This window comes from Setaria viridis, chromosome 2, assembly GCF_005286985.2.
Source record: "Setaria viridis chromosome 2, Setaria_viridis_v4.0, whole genome shotgun sequence".
In the NCBI taxonomy this organism is placed as follows: Eukaryota; Viridiplantae; Streptophyta; class Magnoliopsida; order Poales; family Poaceae; genus Setaria; species Setaria viridis.
In genome coordinates this window covers 39348961-39368630 of record NC_048264.2, presented here as the reverse complement: position 1 = coordinate 39368630, position 19670 = coordinate 39348961, and the positions used below count along the sequence as shown (strand labels likewise).

Sequence of the window (19670 nt, the reverse complement as noted above, 5' to 3'; positions counted from 1 at the left end):
AAATATTGACTAATTAGGCTCAAAAGATTCGTCTCGCAAAGTACAACAAAACTGTGCAATTAATTTTTGATTTCGTCTACATTTAGTACTCCATACATGTACCGCAAGTTTGATGTGATGGGGAATCTTCTTTTTGCATAGTGCCAAAGTTGGGAGTTTTGTGGGAAGTGACCAAGGGCCAAGTCTAAGTAAGAGTACGAAATCAAGTACGAGCTTAGGTCGCTTCAAAATCTATACTATGATGTCAAAGTGTGATAGGGTGAGGACTCGCATATGAAATGTCCTTTCGGTAGGCGGTAGCCGCAGGCACATGCCTAGATTCTTTTTTTTAATTTCGAAAACCAAACATGCCTAGATTAGACCAAGCTCCTAACTTCGTGCTTTATTTAAACTTGCTGACGATCACCGCGCTGGTTTAGGGGGGAGCTAATCTAGCCAAGTCCTTATGACGTGTAGTACGATGCCAAAGTGTGATAGGGTAAGAACAAGCACATCAAGTGTTACTTTCGGCGGCCATTTCTTCTCAAATCAAACACACGCAAGCTTTATCCGTTCTTAGAAAAAAAAAAGCGCCCCCAACAAACGAGGGACCGGAACAAAAGTTTCCACCCTGCGTCGGCGCGCGGCGGCCGGAGACCGGGTCACGGCTCGGCGACAGCGCCGCCGAACCCACCGTGCCACTGCCACGCCCTCGCCCACGCCTGCCTGCCACGGGCACCTACCGAACCCGCCTTTCCGGTACCCGCTGACGCGCCGGGCCCACCCGACGACACCCCCCGCCTCCGCGCAGGCGCGTCACGCGCGCGCGCGCCGTACCGGTTAACGCCTTCCAGAAGCGCCAGATTTACGGAAACCACCTTTTCCTAAACAGGTTTCGCACCGCACGTCCACGCCTGCTTCGCGAGAAGGGCAGGCGGAAGCATGAACACAATTAAGCGTAGTTGGAAGGACTGTTTCGATAAAGTCTCCGGACTTTAAACCCCTTCAAATAAATACTGCTAACTCTGGATTAATTAGTCTACCATGCCTATCGCGTAATTAATCTGATCCAGAAAAAAAAAACCTAAAATAAAAATATCCCCCCTCGCTGCCGCAATAATTTTGTCCCCCTCCGCCTCCCCCCCTCATGCTCCTCGCCTTCCGTTCCGTCACGGTCCCTCCTCGCCATCGCTCGCGGCATCGCCTCCTGCCTTCCTCCCCTTCCCCACGCGAATAAAGCGCCGGAGGCGCGCGCACCAAGCAAAGCATACCCCCTGCGCGGGATCGGGAGGGAGGAGCGGCCGCGGAGAAGCTGCGCGCTAGGGCAGGTGCAGGTTAGGGGGGGTCCCGGCTGTCTCGTCCCCGGCGGCGGGCGACCGATGCGGGGCGCATGGCGGCGGTGAACTGCCTCTACGTCGCGGCCGCCTCCACGGCGGCCAGCGCCGCCGCGCTGCAGTGGTGGGCGTCCTCGCTCCTCGACGACGAGGCCGGGGCGGGCGGGGGCGGGGACTGGCTCGGGGCCGTGCTGCGGTCGCGGGTCACCGTCGCGCTCCTGGCGAATCTGGCCGCGCACGCGTTCCTCGTCATCCTCCTCGCGCTCAAGGTGGGCTCCGTTGTTCCTCCTCCATTTGGGGTTGTTCCGCGGGGGCTGCCCTCGCACGATTGGTGCCTTTCCGGGTTCGAATGAGGGAGATTGGATTGTTATGGTGTAGGTGACTGATCGAGCTCATTGAGATGGGTTACATGTTCTGGGGGACTAATTGCGTTAGCTAGCTGCGTTATTTATTACTGCTGTAGTGGTCCCTAGGTTGTTGTTTTAATGTGGCAAATTTGATTAGAGAAAGCCTCTGTGGGTTGTCTCTGCTGGTCCTTGTGCGATTTGTTTAACTTGCTTAATCAGACAGATGGGAGTTGCCCCGCCCCCTCCACTGAGTGGAGGTGTTTTAAATGAACAACGTGTTGGTTGAATTGGTGAACTCCGAATTTCCTTTTTCAAAGGAATGTTTGGAACAGGCTAAATGCATGTGCTAGTAGGAGTTTAAGTTGAGTGATCATAAAGGGGGGAAGTTTCTAGAATGTAAGTTTGATGACATAGTTGAATGGCGGATGCTTGTCATTGTCATGGGATGCATCATCCGTTGTCTGGATGGGGTTCCTGTTGGCAGTTGGATAGCTTCATGATTTTGGTTTTTGATTGCTGGGGTGATAGCCATACTATTGTGCTGCATAGTGTACAACAGAAGCTGATTATTATCTATTCTCATTTCATAAAGGAGGTTAAACTGTTGGCTCACCATACTGGATAACTGAGTTTAGAGTCTTATGCGAAGCGTCAAAGCCAATTACTGTTTCACGAAAGCGGTAGCTGGTAGGGAACTACAAACAAAACTGGAGTATCAGTTATTGGATGCAGCACAACAGCCTTTAGGCTTTTCACGGTTTAAATTTATTCATACAAAGTGGACTTCAGCATGAGAGCTGAACATTTGAAATCTTCTTGTTATTTTGCTAGTGCAAAAAATCCCTATACAGATTTCATTTGGATGCTGCACCTTAGCTATATATCAAGCATATTTCTACCTTTCCTTTATATATGGCGCAGCAGCTTTATTGCTGTTTCTTTTTTCCATGCAGACTCTATTTTTTGTTCAGCTAACTTCCTTAGAGACAAGAAAAGTATTGGAGCACATCATTAACTATGTAATTTACAAGGTACTTTCTCTCGTATTTTTGTCTGTGCTTCTTCTGTGCGTCAAAAGAAAACTCCTGCACTGGATTAGTTGAATGATTTTTGTTTCTTACAATAATCTCCCTGCTAATAAACTTGTTTTAGCCTTGTATTCTTCTTTCATTGGGAAGTACAACATGTCATTCATATGCTACGCGTAGTCACTTTCTTCAACATGTATGCTTGATATGATGTCACTTCCATCTAGTACCCTAGCGAGTAGTGGGACTCAAACAGCATGATAGTGAACTACTTTCCTAATGAAATAAAATGTAACATTACTTTAGTTTATGACTTTCAACCAAAATAAAATACGGCAGTACAGTTGTGCGTTCCTGATAGTGTCTGTACATCTGTAGTATAACCAAAACTTCTAATTTACAATTTACTAATATTTTGCCTAGCCACCATTCTGCATGCTTTAAGTATTTGTTTATATCGAAGTGCCTTTGGAAGTACCAGTTATAATTCAATTATAATTTTGCACTTCTAACACTGCAAAGGTTATGTTTATAATCGTGTCAGTGTACACTGCATTAGTACTATTGTTCATAGTTCATCCTGTCACCCAATGGGTTTCAACAAAAGACAAACAAGCGAGTTTCTACGACTAAATGGGTTGCTTATTAATCAAAGCAATTGTTTCTTAGTGACTGCTAAATTCCCTCCTAGTGTTCTAAATGTCATATGCATCTCTTACGTTAAATGAGGTCTGTAGCCAATCCTAAGTCTTAGCAGCTGTTCTCGACATGCTGCACAAAATATTTTATACTGGGCAACTCCTAATATTAAGCTGCAGTGTGTGCTCCTTTAGATAACATTTGTTAGTTTTGTTATCCTTTTTCTTTGATAAGTACATTATTTATTTATGCCTTGTTGTCCGTAATTTGACTAAATGTCAAGGACTCCTTCCGTGATACAATTAATCAATGTTCTGTTACAGGGAACTTTTCTCCCACTGATTGTGCCTCCTAGTTCTCAACAAATTATCCTTTGGTCAACTTGGTTGGTCATTCTTTGTTCACTGAAGGTACAGTTTGCAACTTGTGCTTGTTGAGGTTCTACCAATCACATTAACTGAAATGCATGTCACATCCAGATGTTTCAATCATTGGCCAGAGAACGCCTTGAGCAGCTCAATGCTTCTCCATCAGCTACTCCATCAAAATATTTTCGTGTGTACTCTGCGTTGCTTCTGGTTTTATCAGCTGATCTACTATGGTAATATTTCTTGTTTAGTTTGTATTCATCCATTTATTTATAACCTGCATATAGTATGATGGGTACATTTTGATATGCACAAGGTAATCCTTGAGTACTGGATTTCCTCAAGCATACGGGTTCATAATGACTTAGATTCTCATGACATTTTATCTATTTGCACACCCTTTCATAGTTTGTAACCAGCAGTATCATGTATTAATGGAGAATTCTTTTATATTACTGCCTATGGACAATTTACCATGTCAAACTGTCGTTGCTGTCTCTATGCATTGTAATATTTAGTATTTTACAAGCTTTATGTTTGAGTATGTTCTCTCTGTTCAATGGACTGGCCAGTGCTTTATTTATCTATCTTATCCAGGATGAAGTTCTGTGTTGGGTTCTGCAGCTCCTGTAATTCCAAGTTATTTTGGCTCCTGTTCTTTGAGCCACTTAGCATTGCCTTTGATACACTGCAGGTAATTCAATCAGGGTTGTTGGAAAAAACACTTCTTCAGTGCTCTCCTTTGACCATTTAGCCTCGAAGCTTGATCTTGATTAATACTAGCTGGGTGCCAATCTGTAACATCTGTTGGTACTGACATCAAATAAACAATTATTACAATCTAAAACATCTCTGGACCTTTTTACCATATGCAATTATTATCTTTAAATAAAGAAATTGCATGTAAAACATTCACAGATCTCCAAGCCATAGAGATTCATATCATCAGCCCACATCCTGCACATAGACACGCATAGCAAATCAACGCACATAAAATCCCTGAAGGTGGAGCTGGTCAAAACTACCATGACCACCAACTCAATCTTTTCAAGTAGTAAAGATGAACTCCTAATTTCAAAATGCATACTGCATAAGTTAGTACTTCTGAATCTCCTCACGCCTTATCTCATGATTTTTGTTGGCAGTCTATCATGGTGCATGGGTTTCAGTTATTTGACATCTGGCAGCGACATCTAATGGAAAGTGGTGCAGACTTTCTTGATTTCCAAAAATCTTATAAGCAAGCAGCAGGTATAAGCTGCTATTTCCTCTTCTGTGGTTAGCTGATGAGTTAAATTACTACAGTTGGTTAACAAATGTGGTGCGCAGATTATTTGATGTGCAAATCTTGTGGTTGCTTGCTTCTTAAATCTTAACTGTAGTAACCTTGAGAGGAATATAGGTACTACCACTAAATAAAGGTTGCATCCTAGAATTCATAGCTTGCAATATCATTCTGAAGTATAGGTTGGCTTTGAAAATATGGTGGCATTTGTCTGAAAGATATTTGCCATAGTTTCATATTATTATAGAGTTTACTTGATTTTACATATAAATGGCAATGCAAATTGGTACTCAAAGTTGCTCTATGGAGCCCGTGTCAGTGGCCAACAGTTGTTTACTAGTTTTGCTGTTTTTTTTTTCTGTCTGCTCGTTGTCTTTTGGAAGATGTCAGTTCAAGTTGAGTATGACTACCGTTCATTCGCCGTGCATCCTCTTGTCGAATATACTTCTTCACCAGGACCTGATCATTCTTCATAACTGCAGGATCTTTTTCTGAATGGAGAGGCAAGCTTACCAGAGATTTCGGTTTTGCCATTGACTTGATAAGCTTGTTGATGTCACTTGGTCATTACTCGATGATCTTTTGGCTTCGTGGTATGGCGTTTCATCTGGTTGATGCCGTTCTCTTATTGAACTTGCGCGTAAGTGACACATGCACTTGTATAAATTGTGTAATGTTTTGAGGTTTACATTTCGATGTGATGTGCTGATATCATCCATTTAAAACATTTCCAGGCTCTTATTGTTTCATTTTTGAAGAGGATTAAGACTTACATCAAGTTACGGAAGGCTCTTAGTTCACTAGATGGAGAACTTCCAGATGCTACATATGATGAAATTTGCGCATATGATGATGAGTGTGCCATCTGCAGGGTAGATAATTATCTAGATCTACTGGATCACATGGGGCTCCATTGCTTGTGTATCTAAACTTTTTTCTTGCTCCTGCAACTTGTAGGGACCAATGGCTCGAGCCAAAAAGTTGTCCTGCAACCATCTATTCCATCTAGCTTGCTTGCGATCATGGTATGCCCTTATTTACTTTTGATATAGTGCAATTGCCACTTGATAGTTTGCAGTAGAGTTCATAGATTGTATTCGTTTAGAGGAAACCTTTTGATTCATTATTCTGCATGCTCTAGAAATGATGCTCTTGTTTGCATGAGGAAATGACACTTATATTACTGTAACTGGTTAGCTGATGTTATGATTCAAATTGGTTTGCAAGACCAGTGCTCCTGAATTGGTTCTGAGTTTTCTTGCTGTAATGAGATCTGTGAAGAAAGAAAAAACTTCTAGGGTATGTTAAGTTGGCTATCCCAACCTAATATAAAAAATTGGCCATTTCTAGTGTCCATGGGTGTAGCTTAGTTTGCTAACAAAATTTTGGCCTAATGCCTACCTATGAATTTTTATTTCCCCACTTACAATCTTGCTGATATAATGGGAAAACCAGAGGTGTTAAATTTTATTGCCATAACACTGTTTAATCGATCTGACCAACCTTGACAGGGTGGTTGAGGCATAAATCCATATGAGCCCATATAATTCTGTGCAGGGAAGAGTTTATCAAAGTAAATTTGGAGTTTGCACATATATGAACAGAGTGAAAAGTGAATTAGTAGATCGAGCTTAGAAAGGTGTAGCGTTGGAAATTTTCCCTCTAAAGAAAGGGACATTGGCTGAAGAATTCTATGTCATAGCATCAAATGTGTATGGAAAGCATCCTGCTTTTGATTCTCTCCTGAGATCACACTGTTATGTGTAGGTTGGATCAAGGACTAATGGAAGGTTACTCCTGCCCAACTTGTCGGAGACCCCTCTCTGTGTCGTCCGAAGGGCCTACAAGGCCTACAAGTGCAGAGGTAGCGAATGTTCAGCGAATTGCGGAACAACTTACAATGGGGTTGAATCATAGAGTTCCTGGTAATGAAAATCCTGTTGAACAGCAGAACCCTTCAGATGCTGTTTGGAGGTATGTATCAGTACTTAGATTGTTCAATTGTCTTATTTTATGTGTTCACTTTATTCACCATATATATTCATATTTGGTTCCTTGTCTGGTGATGCAGAGGTGCAGGTCTCGATGCTAGCTGGGTTCCACCATGGTCGAGCCCCATGATGGACAATCCCAGCTCCTCTAGTGCCGTGAGGTCAGTAGGTCTTACTGGAGTTCAGATGATGATGAGGCAGTTGGCTTCTGTGACCGACAATTATGGGCATGCTGATGGCACCTGGAACCTATGGCCTGAGCCAATGGCAGGGTCCTCTCTTGTTCCATCCACTTCCTCGGTACCTGATAGTGCAGCTGCTGCTGGATTGCGGCTCCGAGGCACTGCAGGCACTACTCGCAATGGAAGTCTTTCAGAGGTTCTCACTATGGTAGATAGAGTACGGGAAGTTTTACCTCATATCCCTGATGAGCTAATTATAGAGGTATGTGCCTTGTCCCCCAAAACTCTGCCAGTTGTTATTCTTGTGAATTTTCATGCACTGATGCTTCTCATTGTAGGATTTGATGAGGACGAACAACATAAATGCTACTGTGAATAATCTTTTGCTGATGCAATAGTAGGGGCATCGGCAATACAACATATAAGTATGATGTTTACTGGCTATAAAAGCTTATAAGAAAAGTCTGTATAGTTAAAGGTGAGCCTGGGTGTAAAAGCACTTTTGGTTCTGTAATAAAGACTTTTTTCTTTGTTTTTGTTCCCAATGGTTTGTATAGCAACCATAGTTGTACAATATAATGCCTCGATATGCTGTAGGTTAGTGTATGTAGAAAGATAGTACCATCAGAATAAAATTTGTTTTGGGATATACAGATGTGTTCCGAAAGCAGTGGTAATCGCCACGCTCGCGGTGCCCTGTTTCTTCCAGCATTTTATATGGGCATGCAGAGTTTAACCTGCAGGCTGCAGCTATATGATGAGCTTTGGCGGAAGGTAAACTGATGGATGTGGCACTGCTAAATTGGCGGTTCTGCAGCTCTGTTCTGCTTGTACTTGAATTGCATGGACTCGGACTTAATGTCTGCATTGAGCCAACATTAACATTGTTGAGTGAAAAGGCAGAGTTGGGGTAATGATGATTGCTATTTGGATGCATGTTCGATTTAAAAAAAATCAAACATTGATTTTCCATGCGTAAGGATGTCTATTGTCACAGCATCAAAGATCGCGTCGGAAGTTAAAATGTCCTCTACTATATGCAGGATGTCTAAACCGCTTACGCCAAACTGTGTGGCAATCTCTTTCCAAATCAGGCGAGGACGTGCCGTCCTGCGCGGCTGCGCCATATAATCATTGCAGTTGCAGGTGTGTGTATTCCCACAATTTCGGGTTATGGGCTCAGGGTGTTTGATACTAGGCGCTAAACTTTAGTAGTGTCATGTTGGATGTTCGGATGCTAATTAGGAGGACTAAATATGAGCTAATTATAAAACTAATTGTAGAACCCCTGGGCTAATTCGCGTGATGAATCTATTAAGCCTAATTAATCTATCATTAGCAAATGGTTATTGTAGCACCACATTGTCAAATCATGGACTAATTAGACTAAATAGATTCGTCTTGCGAATTAGACTCCATCTATGTAATTAGTTTTGTAATTAGCCTATGTTTAATACTCATAATTAGTATCCAAACATCCGATGTGACAGGTGCTAAACTTTAGCGGGTGTATCCAAACACCCTTATGGTGCTCATATTCTCTTATTGTTACTATTAAAAAAAATATTACTCCCACCGTTTCAAATTGTGGGTCATTTTGACTTTTTTAGATGTTTTTTGTTATGCACTTAGATATAGTGTATGTCTAGACACATAATAATATTTATGAACCTAGTAAAACAAAAACGACCCATAATTTGGAACTTATGGAGTACAAAGTTCATCCCAAAGTCATACAGATTGACATGCCGCACAAAATTGTTGACAAGCGAAGTAACTTGGCAATACCATTGCTTAAAATGCCCCCTTTTTTTTTCTATATTACGGGAACAAATGCATTCTTATGCCCAACAAATGGCATGGCCATATATATATGCTCCTTACAAGAAGAAATGAACGAGTACAAGGAAAATAGACATGGAATGATTAGGACGAAGAATGAAAACATTTCAAAATTCATGGTATGGGAAGAAAGATATATAGTCCAAGATCAATCGCTCATCATGGACAATTAGTAGTGGGTGGGTCTCAAATAATGAAATGATAGTGCACGCGAAGCACTGTTGTTCATGGTCTTGTTGGCTTGTGATGGAGGATCAGTTAGTTGGTCCGGCTCCTGACGATGTCGAGGCTCATCTCGCTGGGGTCGGTGGCCTGGATCTCGCACTGGATGCCGTCCAGCTCCCTCCTGAACCTGTCCTTGGAGCTGGCGTACAGCATCTTGCTCCGGGTCCGTGCAGTGTCAGGAGACCTGCATACATGTTAATTTGGCCGAGTAAATTATTCGTGATCAAATGATCGTTGATTAATTGCCATTCCCAGTTACTAGTAATTTGTGATCGAGAGTAAAAAAAAGTAGGTTATGCATTAATATAGTGGAGTAATTGTTACCAGGAGAAGAAGAAGATCTTGCTCTTCTGGCAGTTCTCGACGGTGGTGAAGTCGAGGTCGTAGATGGCGTAGCGGCACTCGTCGGCGGGGAGGCTGTCGGTGAAGTCGCCGTAGCCCTGGGTGGGGTCGCCGAGGCGGTCCACCTTGATCTCCATGTCCTTGTCGTCGATCCTGAACACGATGAACCGGAAGCTCCGCCGCGCCTTCAGCTCCCTGAACTTCACCTTGCACTCGTCGTTCACCGCCAGCCCGGACGCCGAGTTCGCCTGCACACACCCACATTGATCGATCGATCGATCAAAATCCGGAACACGCACGAGCCAGGGAGGAATAATGGAGAGATATCAGAGATAGAGATCGGAGGGCATCATATCGATCACCATGGCTGCTTCGTGCTTCCGATCGAGCTCTCTTCCCGGCCCTGCGAAAGGAGACAGTGACAGAGAGAGATGGCGGAGGGAGATCGAGACGACCAGGGTGTTTGTTGCGGGGGAGGAGAGGACGGGAGGGAAACGCGGGAGAGAGATGGCAGCAAGAGGAGGCACTTCCTTGGCGCCACGTCTTGCGGGGCCGGCAGCGTTTGACTTGGTCGCCCCTCCTTGCCTTTGTCTGAGCTATGTTTAGGCAAGGCAATATACATGCTCCCCATGTACATACCGTACATGATTTGCATTTGCCACAGCTTGTTTCAGAAATGACAACAGTGCCCTTCCTAAGGGGGTGTTTGGGAAACACCTCCTAAAGTTTAGTACCCGTCACATCGGATGTTTGGATACTAATTAGGAGTATTAAACCTAGACTATTTACAAAACTAATTGCACAGATGGAGTCTAATTCACGAGACGAATTTATTAAGCCTAATTAGTCCATGATTTGACAATGTACTGCTACAGTAAACATGTGCTAATCATGAATTAATTAGGCTCAATAGATTCGTCTTTCGAATTAGTATAGGGGTTCTGCAATTAATTTTATAATTAGCTCATATTTAGTCCTTCTAATTAGCATCCGAACATCCGATGTGATACTCCTAAAGTTTAGGACCTCGTATCCAAATACCCCCTAATTATCGTTACATATATCCTGTAAAGAAGGAGTTTTGATCCTAAGAAAAATATCGGTCTACATTTTAGACCCGGTACTAATTTTTTTAAGCAAAGACCAGGTACTAATCTTAGTCTCTGGAAGTTTTCTAACACTGATTGGTGAAGCGTAACACCAACCGGTATCCCCGATACCAATGCACTTCTAGATTTTACGGGTTGACGGGGCAGCTGAATCTTGAATTGTGTATGCCTTTGTTTCACTGAAATGAAAGGTCGGGAAACATTTTCTAAAAAAACACGGGCTAGCTAATATGATAAGTTGATTAAAATTCTTTAATCAGGTTGGGCCGGCTCACCATACTGCTGGATCCAGAGGATTCTACACGTTGGAGTTTGTCACATGGGCTAGGCCCACTTGCTCTAGTCCATCAATCCAGATTTGCGATATATACTCTGTTTGTCGACAATGTAAGCCGTACCTTCTTTAAGAAAAAAACTTCGAAAATAATTTTTACTCCTTAATTTCTATAAATATATACTATCACTTGCTAAAAAAGCCAGCACCGTCTTTAAATTACTTACACCGTATAAACCTTACACCGTTTCGCGGAGCATTGCAGCTTTTTGTGACTTTTATTATTCTTTTCATGGTACAATGATGTTATTCAGTGTGTCGCTTATTTTCATCCAAGAGAAATATCACATAGGTCGATATTCAGAAGCTTAAGGAGGATCTTATTATAATTTACATTTATTTTCACCATTTTACCCCTTCTCTCTCTCTTTTTCCCAAGGTTTTACGCCTGGCTTAGTCAAGTCAATACGGGCAGTCCAAAATTAATCACTGGCTCACTGCCACGCCACACCCGGAGCGACTCGGGGGTCGTCGGGTCGGGTCGAGTCCGAGTCCGCGGGGCAGTCGCCGTCGCGCTGGCGTGGCCGGGGTCCATGCGTGGGCCCCAGAAATGGGCAACTCATCACACGCCAAAGCCACGATGGGAGAGAATCAGAGAGAGAAACAGGCACAAGTCGTCGTATACGGCCGTAGGCACGCACCCGGTGGGCCCCGCGAGGGCTTGTCGTGAACGGAACGTCCACTTCCTGGGACGACAAAATCGCTTGATCCTGATATCGTGTGGTTACGCATGTACGTACGCGAGCCGAGATATTAGCCAGGGGAGGATTTTTTTATTCCTTTTTTTTCCCTTTGGGTTTGAATAAAAGTAGTGTGCATAATTTTGCATAGTAGTTGGGCAAAGAGGGAAGGAAAATGGTATGTGGCGTTTTTTTTTTATAGAAATGCACAATATTATGGCGGCATGACACCGGCATATACCTGCTCTGATCACCCCCTAGTCAAAACTAGCCAAATTTTGCTGAAATAATCAAACACAAGTGGACTTTATTGGTCAAAAAAATTGAAGAAAGACAATGCTGATACAATCCTTTCATTCTTTCTTTTCTCGCAATTCCAAATTACACATTCTGTACGGCTACAAGTAACTAAGATACTTACACGTGGTTATTACGTATTATATCATGAGTTTATCGTAGATTTATTGTAAATAAAATATATATGCATACACCTATATATACACGTGCACACTCAGCATACGAATGCTACATCCTACCCACACAAGCACAATCAAGAAATGGAAGTGGAAGATCGAGATTTTGAGATTGATGAAATTATTACAATCATCTCGCTGTCGATGGACACGTGCGGCGTTTATCAATAAATAAATCTCTTTTCATCTTTCATCATTGGCGTCACGTACTAAGAAATTATGGTTACTCCATATTCTCCATGGAAACGTATTATTGCAGAAGCCGCTTTTGCCATTTCCCCCTTGGCTAAAGTTTATCAAAACCGGTGTAGAAAAGTCTTTCTGCTTTTTTTAAATTTTTTTTGACTGGCTCTCTGCTTTCTTTGCATTGCAACGGCAGTAAAAGATGATGCTGACTACTGCAGAAGATTTTTACGAAAAGTGGTTTATGGATTACAATTTTGTTCATTGGCAACGGCTTTCTTCAGCGAGGGTGAAGACCGGAGACATGTTACCCTTTGGAGGGAAAATATTCCTTGTTTGTCCCTTTCCTTAGACATTACAACAACCCATCTCCGTCTTCTTTTCTAAACGCGTGTAGCTGACATGTGATTAGTGTGTTTTTAACTCCCGAAAATGAATAAATAAACGGCTTGTCTTGCTAATCGCTGTGGAGTCCACCCAGGTCAACGTCAACTGCAATAGCAGCTGCAGTGTTTTCATGGCTCAGATCTGGACCCATGCTCCTACTGCTTTTTTGTCCTTGCAGAAGTGGGTGTCCTGTCCACGAGACCTCTTTTTTTCATTTAATTAGGGCAAAACAAGCCATCAGCTGCAGCCGTACTGTTACTGGACAGCTACCGCTCCAATTTAATTAGGGCAAAAATGCAGAGAAAACGAGAAATTAATCAAATGTGAGCAAATTAAGAACGATATTTTGCATTTCCATTTATTTTGATAACAAGAGGTGTTGCAGACTTGTTTACGGTTCAAGTGCACTTTGCACATGGAGAGACAGTGACACAGATCGTGTGGAGACCATTGTGAAGATTGAGGTAGCATAATTTAAACAAGCACACGACTAAACTAAGAACAAGAACACTAATCTACAGGCACTAACACATGCAAAGACCAGTGCTGAGTCAAGAGGGGAAAAAAAAGGAGTAAGCGCTACCAGTGCCTAGCAAAATTCTCTTCTTATAAAATGGGACAGCCAGATTAAATTTTCCATAGAAACACTGCAGAGTTATAAATTAGTCTGCAAATTGAATTTAAGCCGGGTCATTTTCCAACACCCAAACAGGGGCGCGTTACAACGACTAAGGTCGACCTACAAATTTTGGCAAATGATAAGCGAGTATAACCTCAGGCAAAAAGTGCCACTAGAATTATTAGAAAAAGGCTCTAACTATATAAACACCAGAGATGAAAAGAAAGAGGTAAAAATTATCATAAAATTCCATAGTAATTTGCAAATTGCAAGGTTAGGTCATTACAACATTTACCAGCATCCAAACAGGAGCATCTAAACCTCGACGCAAGATTGACGACAAAAATTTTGCAATGATAAGCAAGGGTGACCACGGGGGAAAAAATCACAACAATTATTGCGAAAGGACTAAACATATAAAGGAGAGGAGGAGAAGGAAGGATAACAAAGCAGCAAGCACAAGAAGCCAACAAAGCAACGGTGGCCACATCCACACTGATGAAGTAATGGTCAATGTGGGAAGGCGATAGAGACGATGCCAACCACAGCAAAACGCCTACCATTACCAGCCATTACACTGTCTTTTCTACTCACCTGTCGCTATCAACCCAAATTTCTTTTTGTCTCTCCCTCTCCCTCTCCCAACGCTTACTAATTAAAAGCTAACTAATCTTGATTATTGTTATTAATATCCCGTATTACATAAGTACTATTCTAATCTCTTTGGGTTTACACGCTCCCGCTCGTTCTCCCCTCTTTCCGGTTGATTAATCTCCTCCTCCTCCTCCCCGGAACGGCTCCAACCTCCAACACGGCACCGGCAGCTGACGGCACCGCGCCCCACAAGAACCACCACCACCGTATGCATGTGCTCCTCGCTCCATAGGCTCCCCCACCCCCATCTCTCTCCACTTCTCCTTTTTCTAGCGTGATAGGTTGTTGCACGTTTTGCAGCTCACCACTTCTCCTCAGTTTCCTGGCCGTGGCATGGAGCTCTCGTAACATAAGCTGCGTGCGGCCACTTGTAATCCTCTCTCCTATCACCAGAGCCAGCCAGATAGATAGCCCTCGTCTCCATCTTCGTCTTGGTCGTCGTCGTCGCTCTCTTCTGGGAATCAGGGAGGAACCACCGAGGGCTGAAGCTGCTGTCTGTTCAACGGCTGAAAGGATTAGCGAGGATACTGCCTTCTGAGCTTCTGAAGGTTCGTGTCCTATCCTCTTGTGATGTTTACCTCTGAATTTGCAGAGCTTCTTGCGTGTCTTCCTTGTACGCTCCTCCAAGTTTTTCTGTCTGGTGATGGAGGGGGGATTGGGAAATCAGATTGCTTCCTACGCTCCCCTTTCTTTCTCAGAATCCACTTTGTTGACACCCTTGCTGGTTTATTTCAAGAAGGATATCCTTGTTAATTCTGTTCACGGCTTGGTGATGATTCTGGATCCAAAACAAAACTTTTGATTTCCCTTTCTTTGATGTGATGCATGAAAACGGGTGCAAGATCCCAGGTTCAGGGATGTACCATCAAAAGCGTATAGGAATCACTTTATGCGCTGAGAATTTGGCATCTTAACTGCTACAACGACTATCTGCTTTCTTCTGTACATGGTTGTTGTCCTTGATTTTTCTCCCCCAAATTCAGAGCATATACTCTCTTAAAAGTCCAACCTGAAAGAAAATCGCAAGGCAAATGGGGAAGCCAAGTCCAAATTTCTTGATCATCTTCTCTCCAGCCAGTCCAAATCTGCTCACTGATTGGATGATACCTACGGTTTAGCAATTAATCATGCAATTAATGAGGTAGCCGGATTTCCACAGACAGGGCTCCATCTATTTATGGATACAATATTTATGATTGATTTTCATTCCGGTATATGGATGAAATCAAGCAACATCATGGAGTACTTGTTCGCTTGCTTCAGTGTTGACACCCCCATCCCATCCTCCCATCACCTGCCTGCCTACCTACCTTTCTTCAGCAAAGGAGCTGCACCAATGGTCCCTCCTAATCTCTTGATGGAACTCAACAAATTCAGTTGCCACTTTCCGGACGTTAGGATTGCTCCTGCTTCATTTATGTCTCCAGATCTCCTTTCCATGTTAGCGCTGCGTCTCCTGCGCATACAAGCGGTATCAGTGAAATAAATAACATCACATTCATACTGAACTTGTGCTCTTTGTCATGAAATTGGACTGAAGTTTCGGTTAATAAGCAGCGATATGTGGTCACGGTGGCAGTCACAATCAGGAAAAGGAAGGGCTGGTGGCCTCTCTCTTTCCCTGGCCTGCAAAATGTGGCTGATGGCTGTAGCTTATTGAATTAGCACATAATGTTGACGCATGCCATTATTTGGATTGGATTTAAAATGTGTTCTTAGCCTGAGTTCTGGTTGCTGACTATGTGTGCACCAAAAAATGTATTGAATTGTATTGAGAAAGGTGTACTTCATTAGCTGATGATCGTTCAGTAATGGTCTGTGTAGGTCTGTAAGGATAGTTCAATGTAGATTAAAGTGGGTAAAAGTTGTAATAATCTATCTTTCAAAGGAAAAGAAGTTGTGATGACCTTTTCAGAGGCTTGAAGCAGAATACTTCAGTACATGCCTTCCAGCTGTACAGATGTCTAATCTAGAACAGAAGTTGAAGCCTGACATTTCCTATCTACTGTACATGTGTATCCAATGATCCACGAAAATAAAACACACTTTTACTTTATGTTGTTGTCAACACCTCCCTTGTCTACCTTTTCAGTACCTGACATGCTCCAAACAAGATTTGATTCCTCGGGACCAAGGGAAAACTTGTGGGCATCACCAGGAAAATTTTCCAACCAACATCCTATTCATACAACCACCCATTGTACTAAAGTTTTCTTTCTTCCATCACTTGCTTCAACTGGAATACTTGTCAGACTGATAGTTGTATGCTAGCTATTGCTGTAGTTTCTGCAATCGAAGATTTCTAACGCTTGTTTCGTACTTATTTCAGAATAAGGTGCATCTCCTCAGTGCTACAAGATCCAGTGGTGGGCCATGATGAGTAATGTTAAGCTTGGTGTTGAGGTTGTCAGTGCTCATGATCTCCTCCCAAAAGAGCAGGGCACAGCCAATGCCTTTGTTGAGGTCGAGTTTGATGACCAGAAGTTCCGCACAGCCATCAAAGACAGGGACCTCAACCCTGTGTGGAACGAGCAGTTCTACTTTAACATATCTGATCCATCCCGCCTCTCAGAGCTACACCTTGAGGCCTATGTGTACCATGCAAACCGTGCCAATAATTCCAAGGCCTGCCTTGGCATGGTTCGCATATCAGGTACATCCTTTGTCAGCCAACCTGATGCCTCGCCCCTGCACTATCCCCTGGAGAAGAAAAACATCTTATCGCGCGCGCGTGGTGAGCTTGGACTAAGAGTCTTCCTTACAAATGATCCATCAGTAAGGGTGTCTGCACCAGGTCCAGAATTCGATATGCTAAGCACACCTACCACTGCACAAGAGCAGGCAGCGGCCAACTCCATTCCAAACCCTTTCCAAGAGACCAGATCAAATCCAGTGAGACAATTCCAGCACTTGCCAAGAGAACAGCAGCGTCCGGCACCAATGACAGGACAAACATACTACCCTGAAGGTGCATATGGAGACCAGCAACAGAGAAGCTTTGCTGCAGTTGCGAATAAAGCTGGGGCCCCTCCACCTCAGATATCAAGGATGTATGCTCCAGGTCCACAGCAACCTATAGACTTCCAGCTGAAGGAGACAAGCCCAACACTTGGTGGTGGCCGTGTTATTGGCGGCCGGGTGTACCCTGGTGAGAAGGTCGGGGCATATGACCTTGTTGAGAAGATGCAGTACCTCTTTGTGCGTGTGGTCAAGGCCCGCGACCTGCCCAACATGGACATCACTGGGAGTCTCGACCCTTATGTGGAGGTGCACCTTGGAAACTATAAAATGAAAACAAAGTACTTTGAGAAGAATCAGAGGCCTGAGTGGGATGAGGTGTTTGCATTCCCTAAAGAAGTAATGCAATCATCAACGCTTGAAGTCATTGTCAAGGACAAGGATGTCATTCGGGATGACTATGTAGGTCGGGTGAGTCTTGATCTGAATGAGGTCCCTGTAAGGGTCCCACCTGACAGCCCACTGGCGCCAGAGTGGTATCGCCTTGTGGGCAAGGATGGAATGAGGGACAGAGGAGAGTTGATGCTTGCAGTCTGGTATGGTACTCAAGCAGATGAATGCTTCCCAAGCGCCATCCATGCAGGATCAACGCCAGTTGATTCCCATCTTCACAATTATATCCGTGGGAAGGTCTACCCTGCACCAAGAATGTGGTACGTGAGGGTCAATGTAATTGAGGCACAGGATATATTCCCAATGGAGAACCACATACCTGATGTATTTGTAAAAGTGAGGCTGGGCAACCAATTGTTGAAGACAAGGCAAGTTCGCTCACCAACCAAAAACTTCATGTGGAATGAAGAGATGATGTTTGTCGCAGCAGAGCCTTTTGAGGAAGACTTGATCATAAGAATTGAAGACCGTGTAGCACAAAACAAAGATGAGATTATTGGTGAAACTATCATACCACTCACAAGGATTCCAAAGCGGGCTGATCACAAGCCAGTACGGCCAGCATGGTTTGATCTCAGAAGACCAGGACTGATTGATGTGAACCAGCTGAAGGAAGACAAATTCTATGCAAAGGTAAACCTTCGTGTTTGCCTTGAAGGTGGTTATCATGTGCTTGATGAGTCCACACAATATTGCAGTGATCTCCGGCCAACAATGAAGCAGTTGTGGAAGCCACCAATTGGCATGCTTGAAGTTGGCATTTTAAGTGCAAATGGTCTGAATCCAACAAAAACCAGAAATGACCGGGGGTCATGCGATGCATATTGTGTTGCCAAGTATGGTTCAAAATGGGTGCGAACACGCACAATCGTTGACAACCTGAGCCCTCGATTCAATGAGCAGTACACATGGGAAGTTTATGATCATGGAACTGTACTCACAATTGGTCTATTTGACAACTGCCACATAAGCGGAGACAGTAACCATGGTTCCCCAGGCGAAATGGATAAACCCATTGGGAAAGTGCGAATTCGGCTTTCAACACTTGAGAGTGGGCGGGTGTACACACACACATACCCATTGCTTGTCCTCCACCCATCAGGAGTTAAAAAGATGGGTGAACTCCACCTTGCCATCCGGTTCTCAGCCACATCCCTGATCAATGTGCTCTTTACATACTCTAGGCCCCTCTTGCCCAAGATGCATTACTCGCAGCCTCTGTCAATAGTCCAGCAGGAAATGCTCCGCCACCAGGCGGTGCATCTTGTTGCAGAGCGCCTGGGGCGCATGGAGCCACCGGTTCGCAGGGAAGTTGTTGAGTTCATGTCAGATGCTCGCTCTCACCTGTGGAGCATGCGACGGAGCAAAGCTAACTTCTTCCGTCTTATGCAAGTCTTCTCTGGAGTCATTGCTGCAGGAAAGTGGTTTGGCGACGTTTGTCAGTGGAAAAACCCAGTCACCACAGTATTGGTTCACGTGCTCTTTGTCATGCTTGTGTTCTATCCAGACCTTATCCTGCCAACAATCTTCCTCTACATGTTCTTGATAGGGCTTTGGAATTACCGGTTCCGTCCACGCTTCCCACCACACATGAACACAAGAATATCTTATGCTGATGTTGCACATCCAGACGAGCTTGATGAGGAATTTGACACATTCCCAACCTCAAAGAGCCCAGATCTCGTTAGGATGAGGTATGATAGGTTACGACATGTTGCTGGGAGAATACAGACAGTTGTTGGGGACATCGCCACTCAGGGAGAGAGATTGCAGTCACTGCTGAGCTGGAGAGACCCAAGGGCAACGGCTATGTTCCTAATATTTTGCCTGATCACAGCGATTATACTATATGTGACACCATTCCAAGTGATTGCAGTCTGCCTTGGGTTCTTCTGGATGAGGCATCCTCGGTTCCGCCACAAGGTGCCAGCAGCACCAGTAAACTTCTTCAGGAGGCTACCTGCAAAGACAGATTCTTTGCTGTAAAGTTCCTAGGAGAACAGCTATCAGTGATGTCTAATGTACCTCTTTGTATGTGTTTCTTGTGACCCCTATATTGTCGTATAATAGTATTAAGTGAGATCATATGCAATTGCTGCTTCATGTGACAGAACACATTAAGTCAATTTCGTCAGACAACTTTCCTGCTTTAGAAGTTAAGAAGACATTCAAACTTTTGTATAGCACGAAATGTATGTAAGATGTCTACTTCAACGAAAGTTTCTCCAATGAGTCAATTTTTTTCATGCTGAGACTTT

General features: G+C 43.7%; 3 protein-coding genes and 1 long non-coding RNA gene across 4 annotated transcripts; 2 read left to right on the top strand and 2 right to left on the bottom strand.

Moving 5' to 3' along the window:
- Nucleotides 1-1113: 1113 nt before the first annotated feature.
- LOC117844942 (E3 ubiquitin protein ligase RIN2) lies at nt 1114-7802 on the top strand. The gene is made up of 12 exons (XM_034725795.2): nt 1114-1582; nt 2614-2691; nt 3651-3737; nt 3807-3928; nt 4293-4389; nt 4841-4946; nt 5463-5620; nt 5715-5852; nt 5938-6005; nt 6748-6954; nt 7052-7415; nt 7492-7802. Exons 1-12 carry the CDS (start codon nt 1370-1372, stop codon nt 7549-7551), a joined length of 1698 nt encoding a protein of 565 aa, XP_034581686.1. The 5' UTR covers nt 1114-1369; the 3' UTR covers nt 7552-7802.
- Nucleotides 7803-8943: 1141 nt separating this feature from the next.
- On the bottom strand, nt 8944-10327 carry LOC117844943 (actin-depolymerizing factor 2). The gene is made up of 3 exons (XM_034725797.2): nt 9925-10327; nt 9545-9810; nt 8944-9404 (listed from the first exon to the last, which is right to left on the bottom strand). The coding sequence occupies exons 1-3, from the start codon at nt 9925-9927 to the stop codon at nt 9254-9256; spliced, it is 420 nt and encodes a 139-aa protein (XP_034581688.1). The 5' UTR covers nt 9928-10327; the 3' UTR covers nt 8944-9253.
- Nucleotides 10328-13818: 3491 nt separating this feature from the next.
- On the bottom strand, nt 13819-16331 carry LOC140221722 (uncharacterized). The gene is made up of 2 exons (XR_011897389.1): nt 15909-16331; nt 13819-15457 (listed from the first exon to the last, which is right to left on the bottom strand). It is a non-coding gene; the product is annotated as an uncharacterized lncRNA (long non-coding RNA).
- Nucleotides 14073-19658, top strand: LOC117845287 (FT-interacting protein 3). Its single transcript, XM_034726261.2, has 3 exons — nt 14073-14207; nt 14302-14549; nt 16331-19658. Exon 3 carries the CDS (start codon nt 16375-16377, stop codon nt 19396-19398), a length of 3024 nt encoding a protein of 1007 aa, XP_034582152.1. The 5' UTR covers nt 14073-14207; nt 14302-14549; nt 16331-16374; the 3' UTR covers nt 19399-19658.
- Nucleotides 19659-19670: the final 12 nt, after the last annotated feature.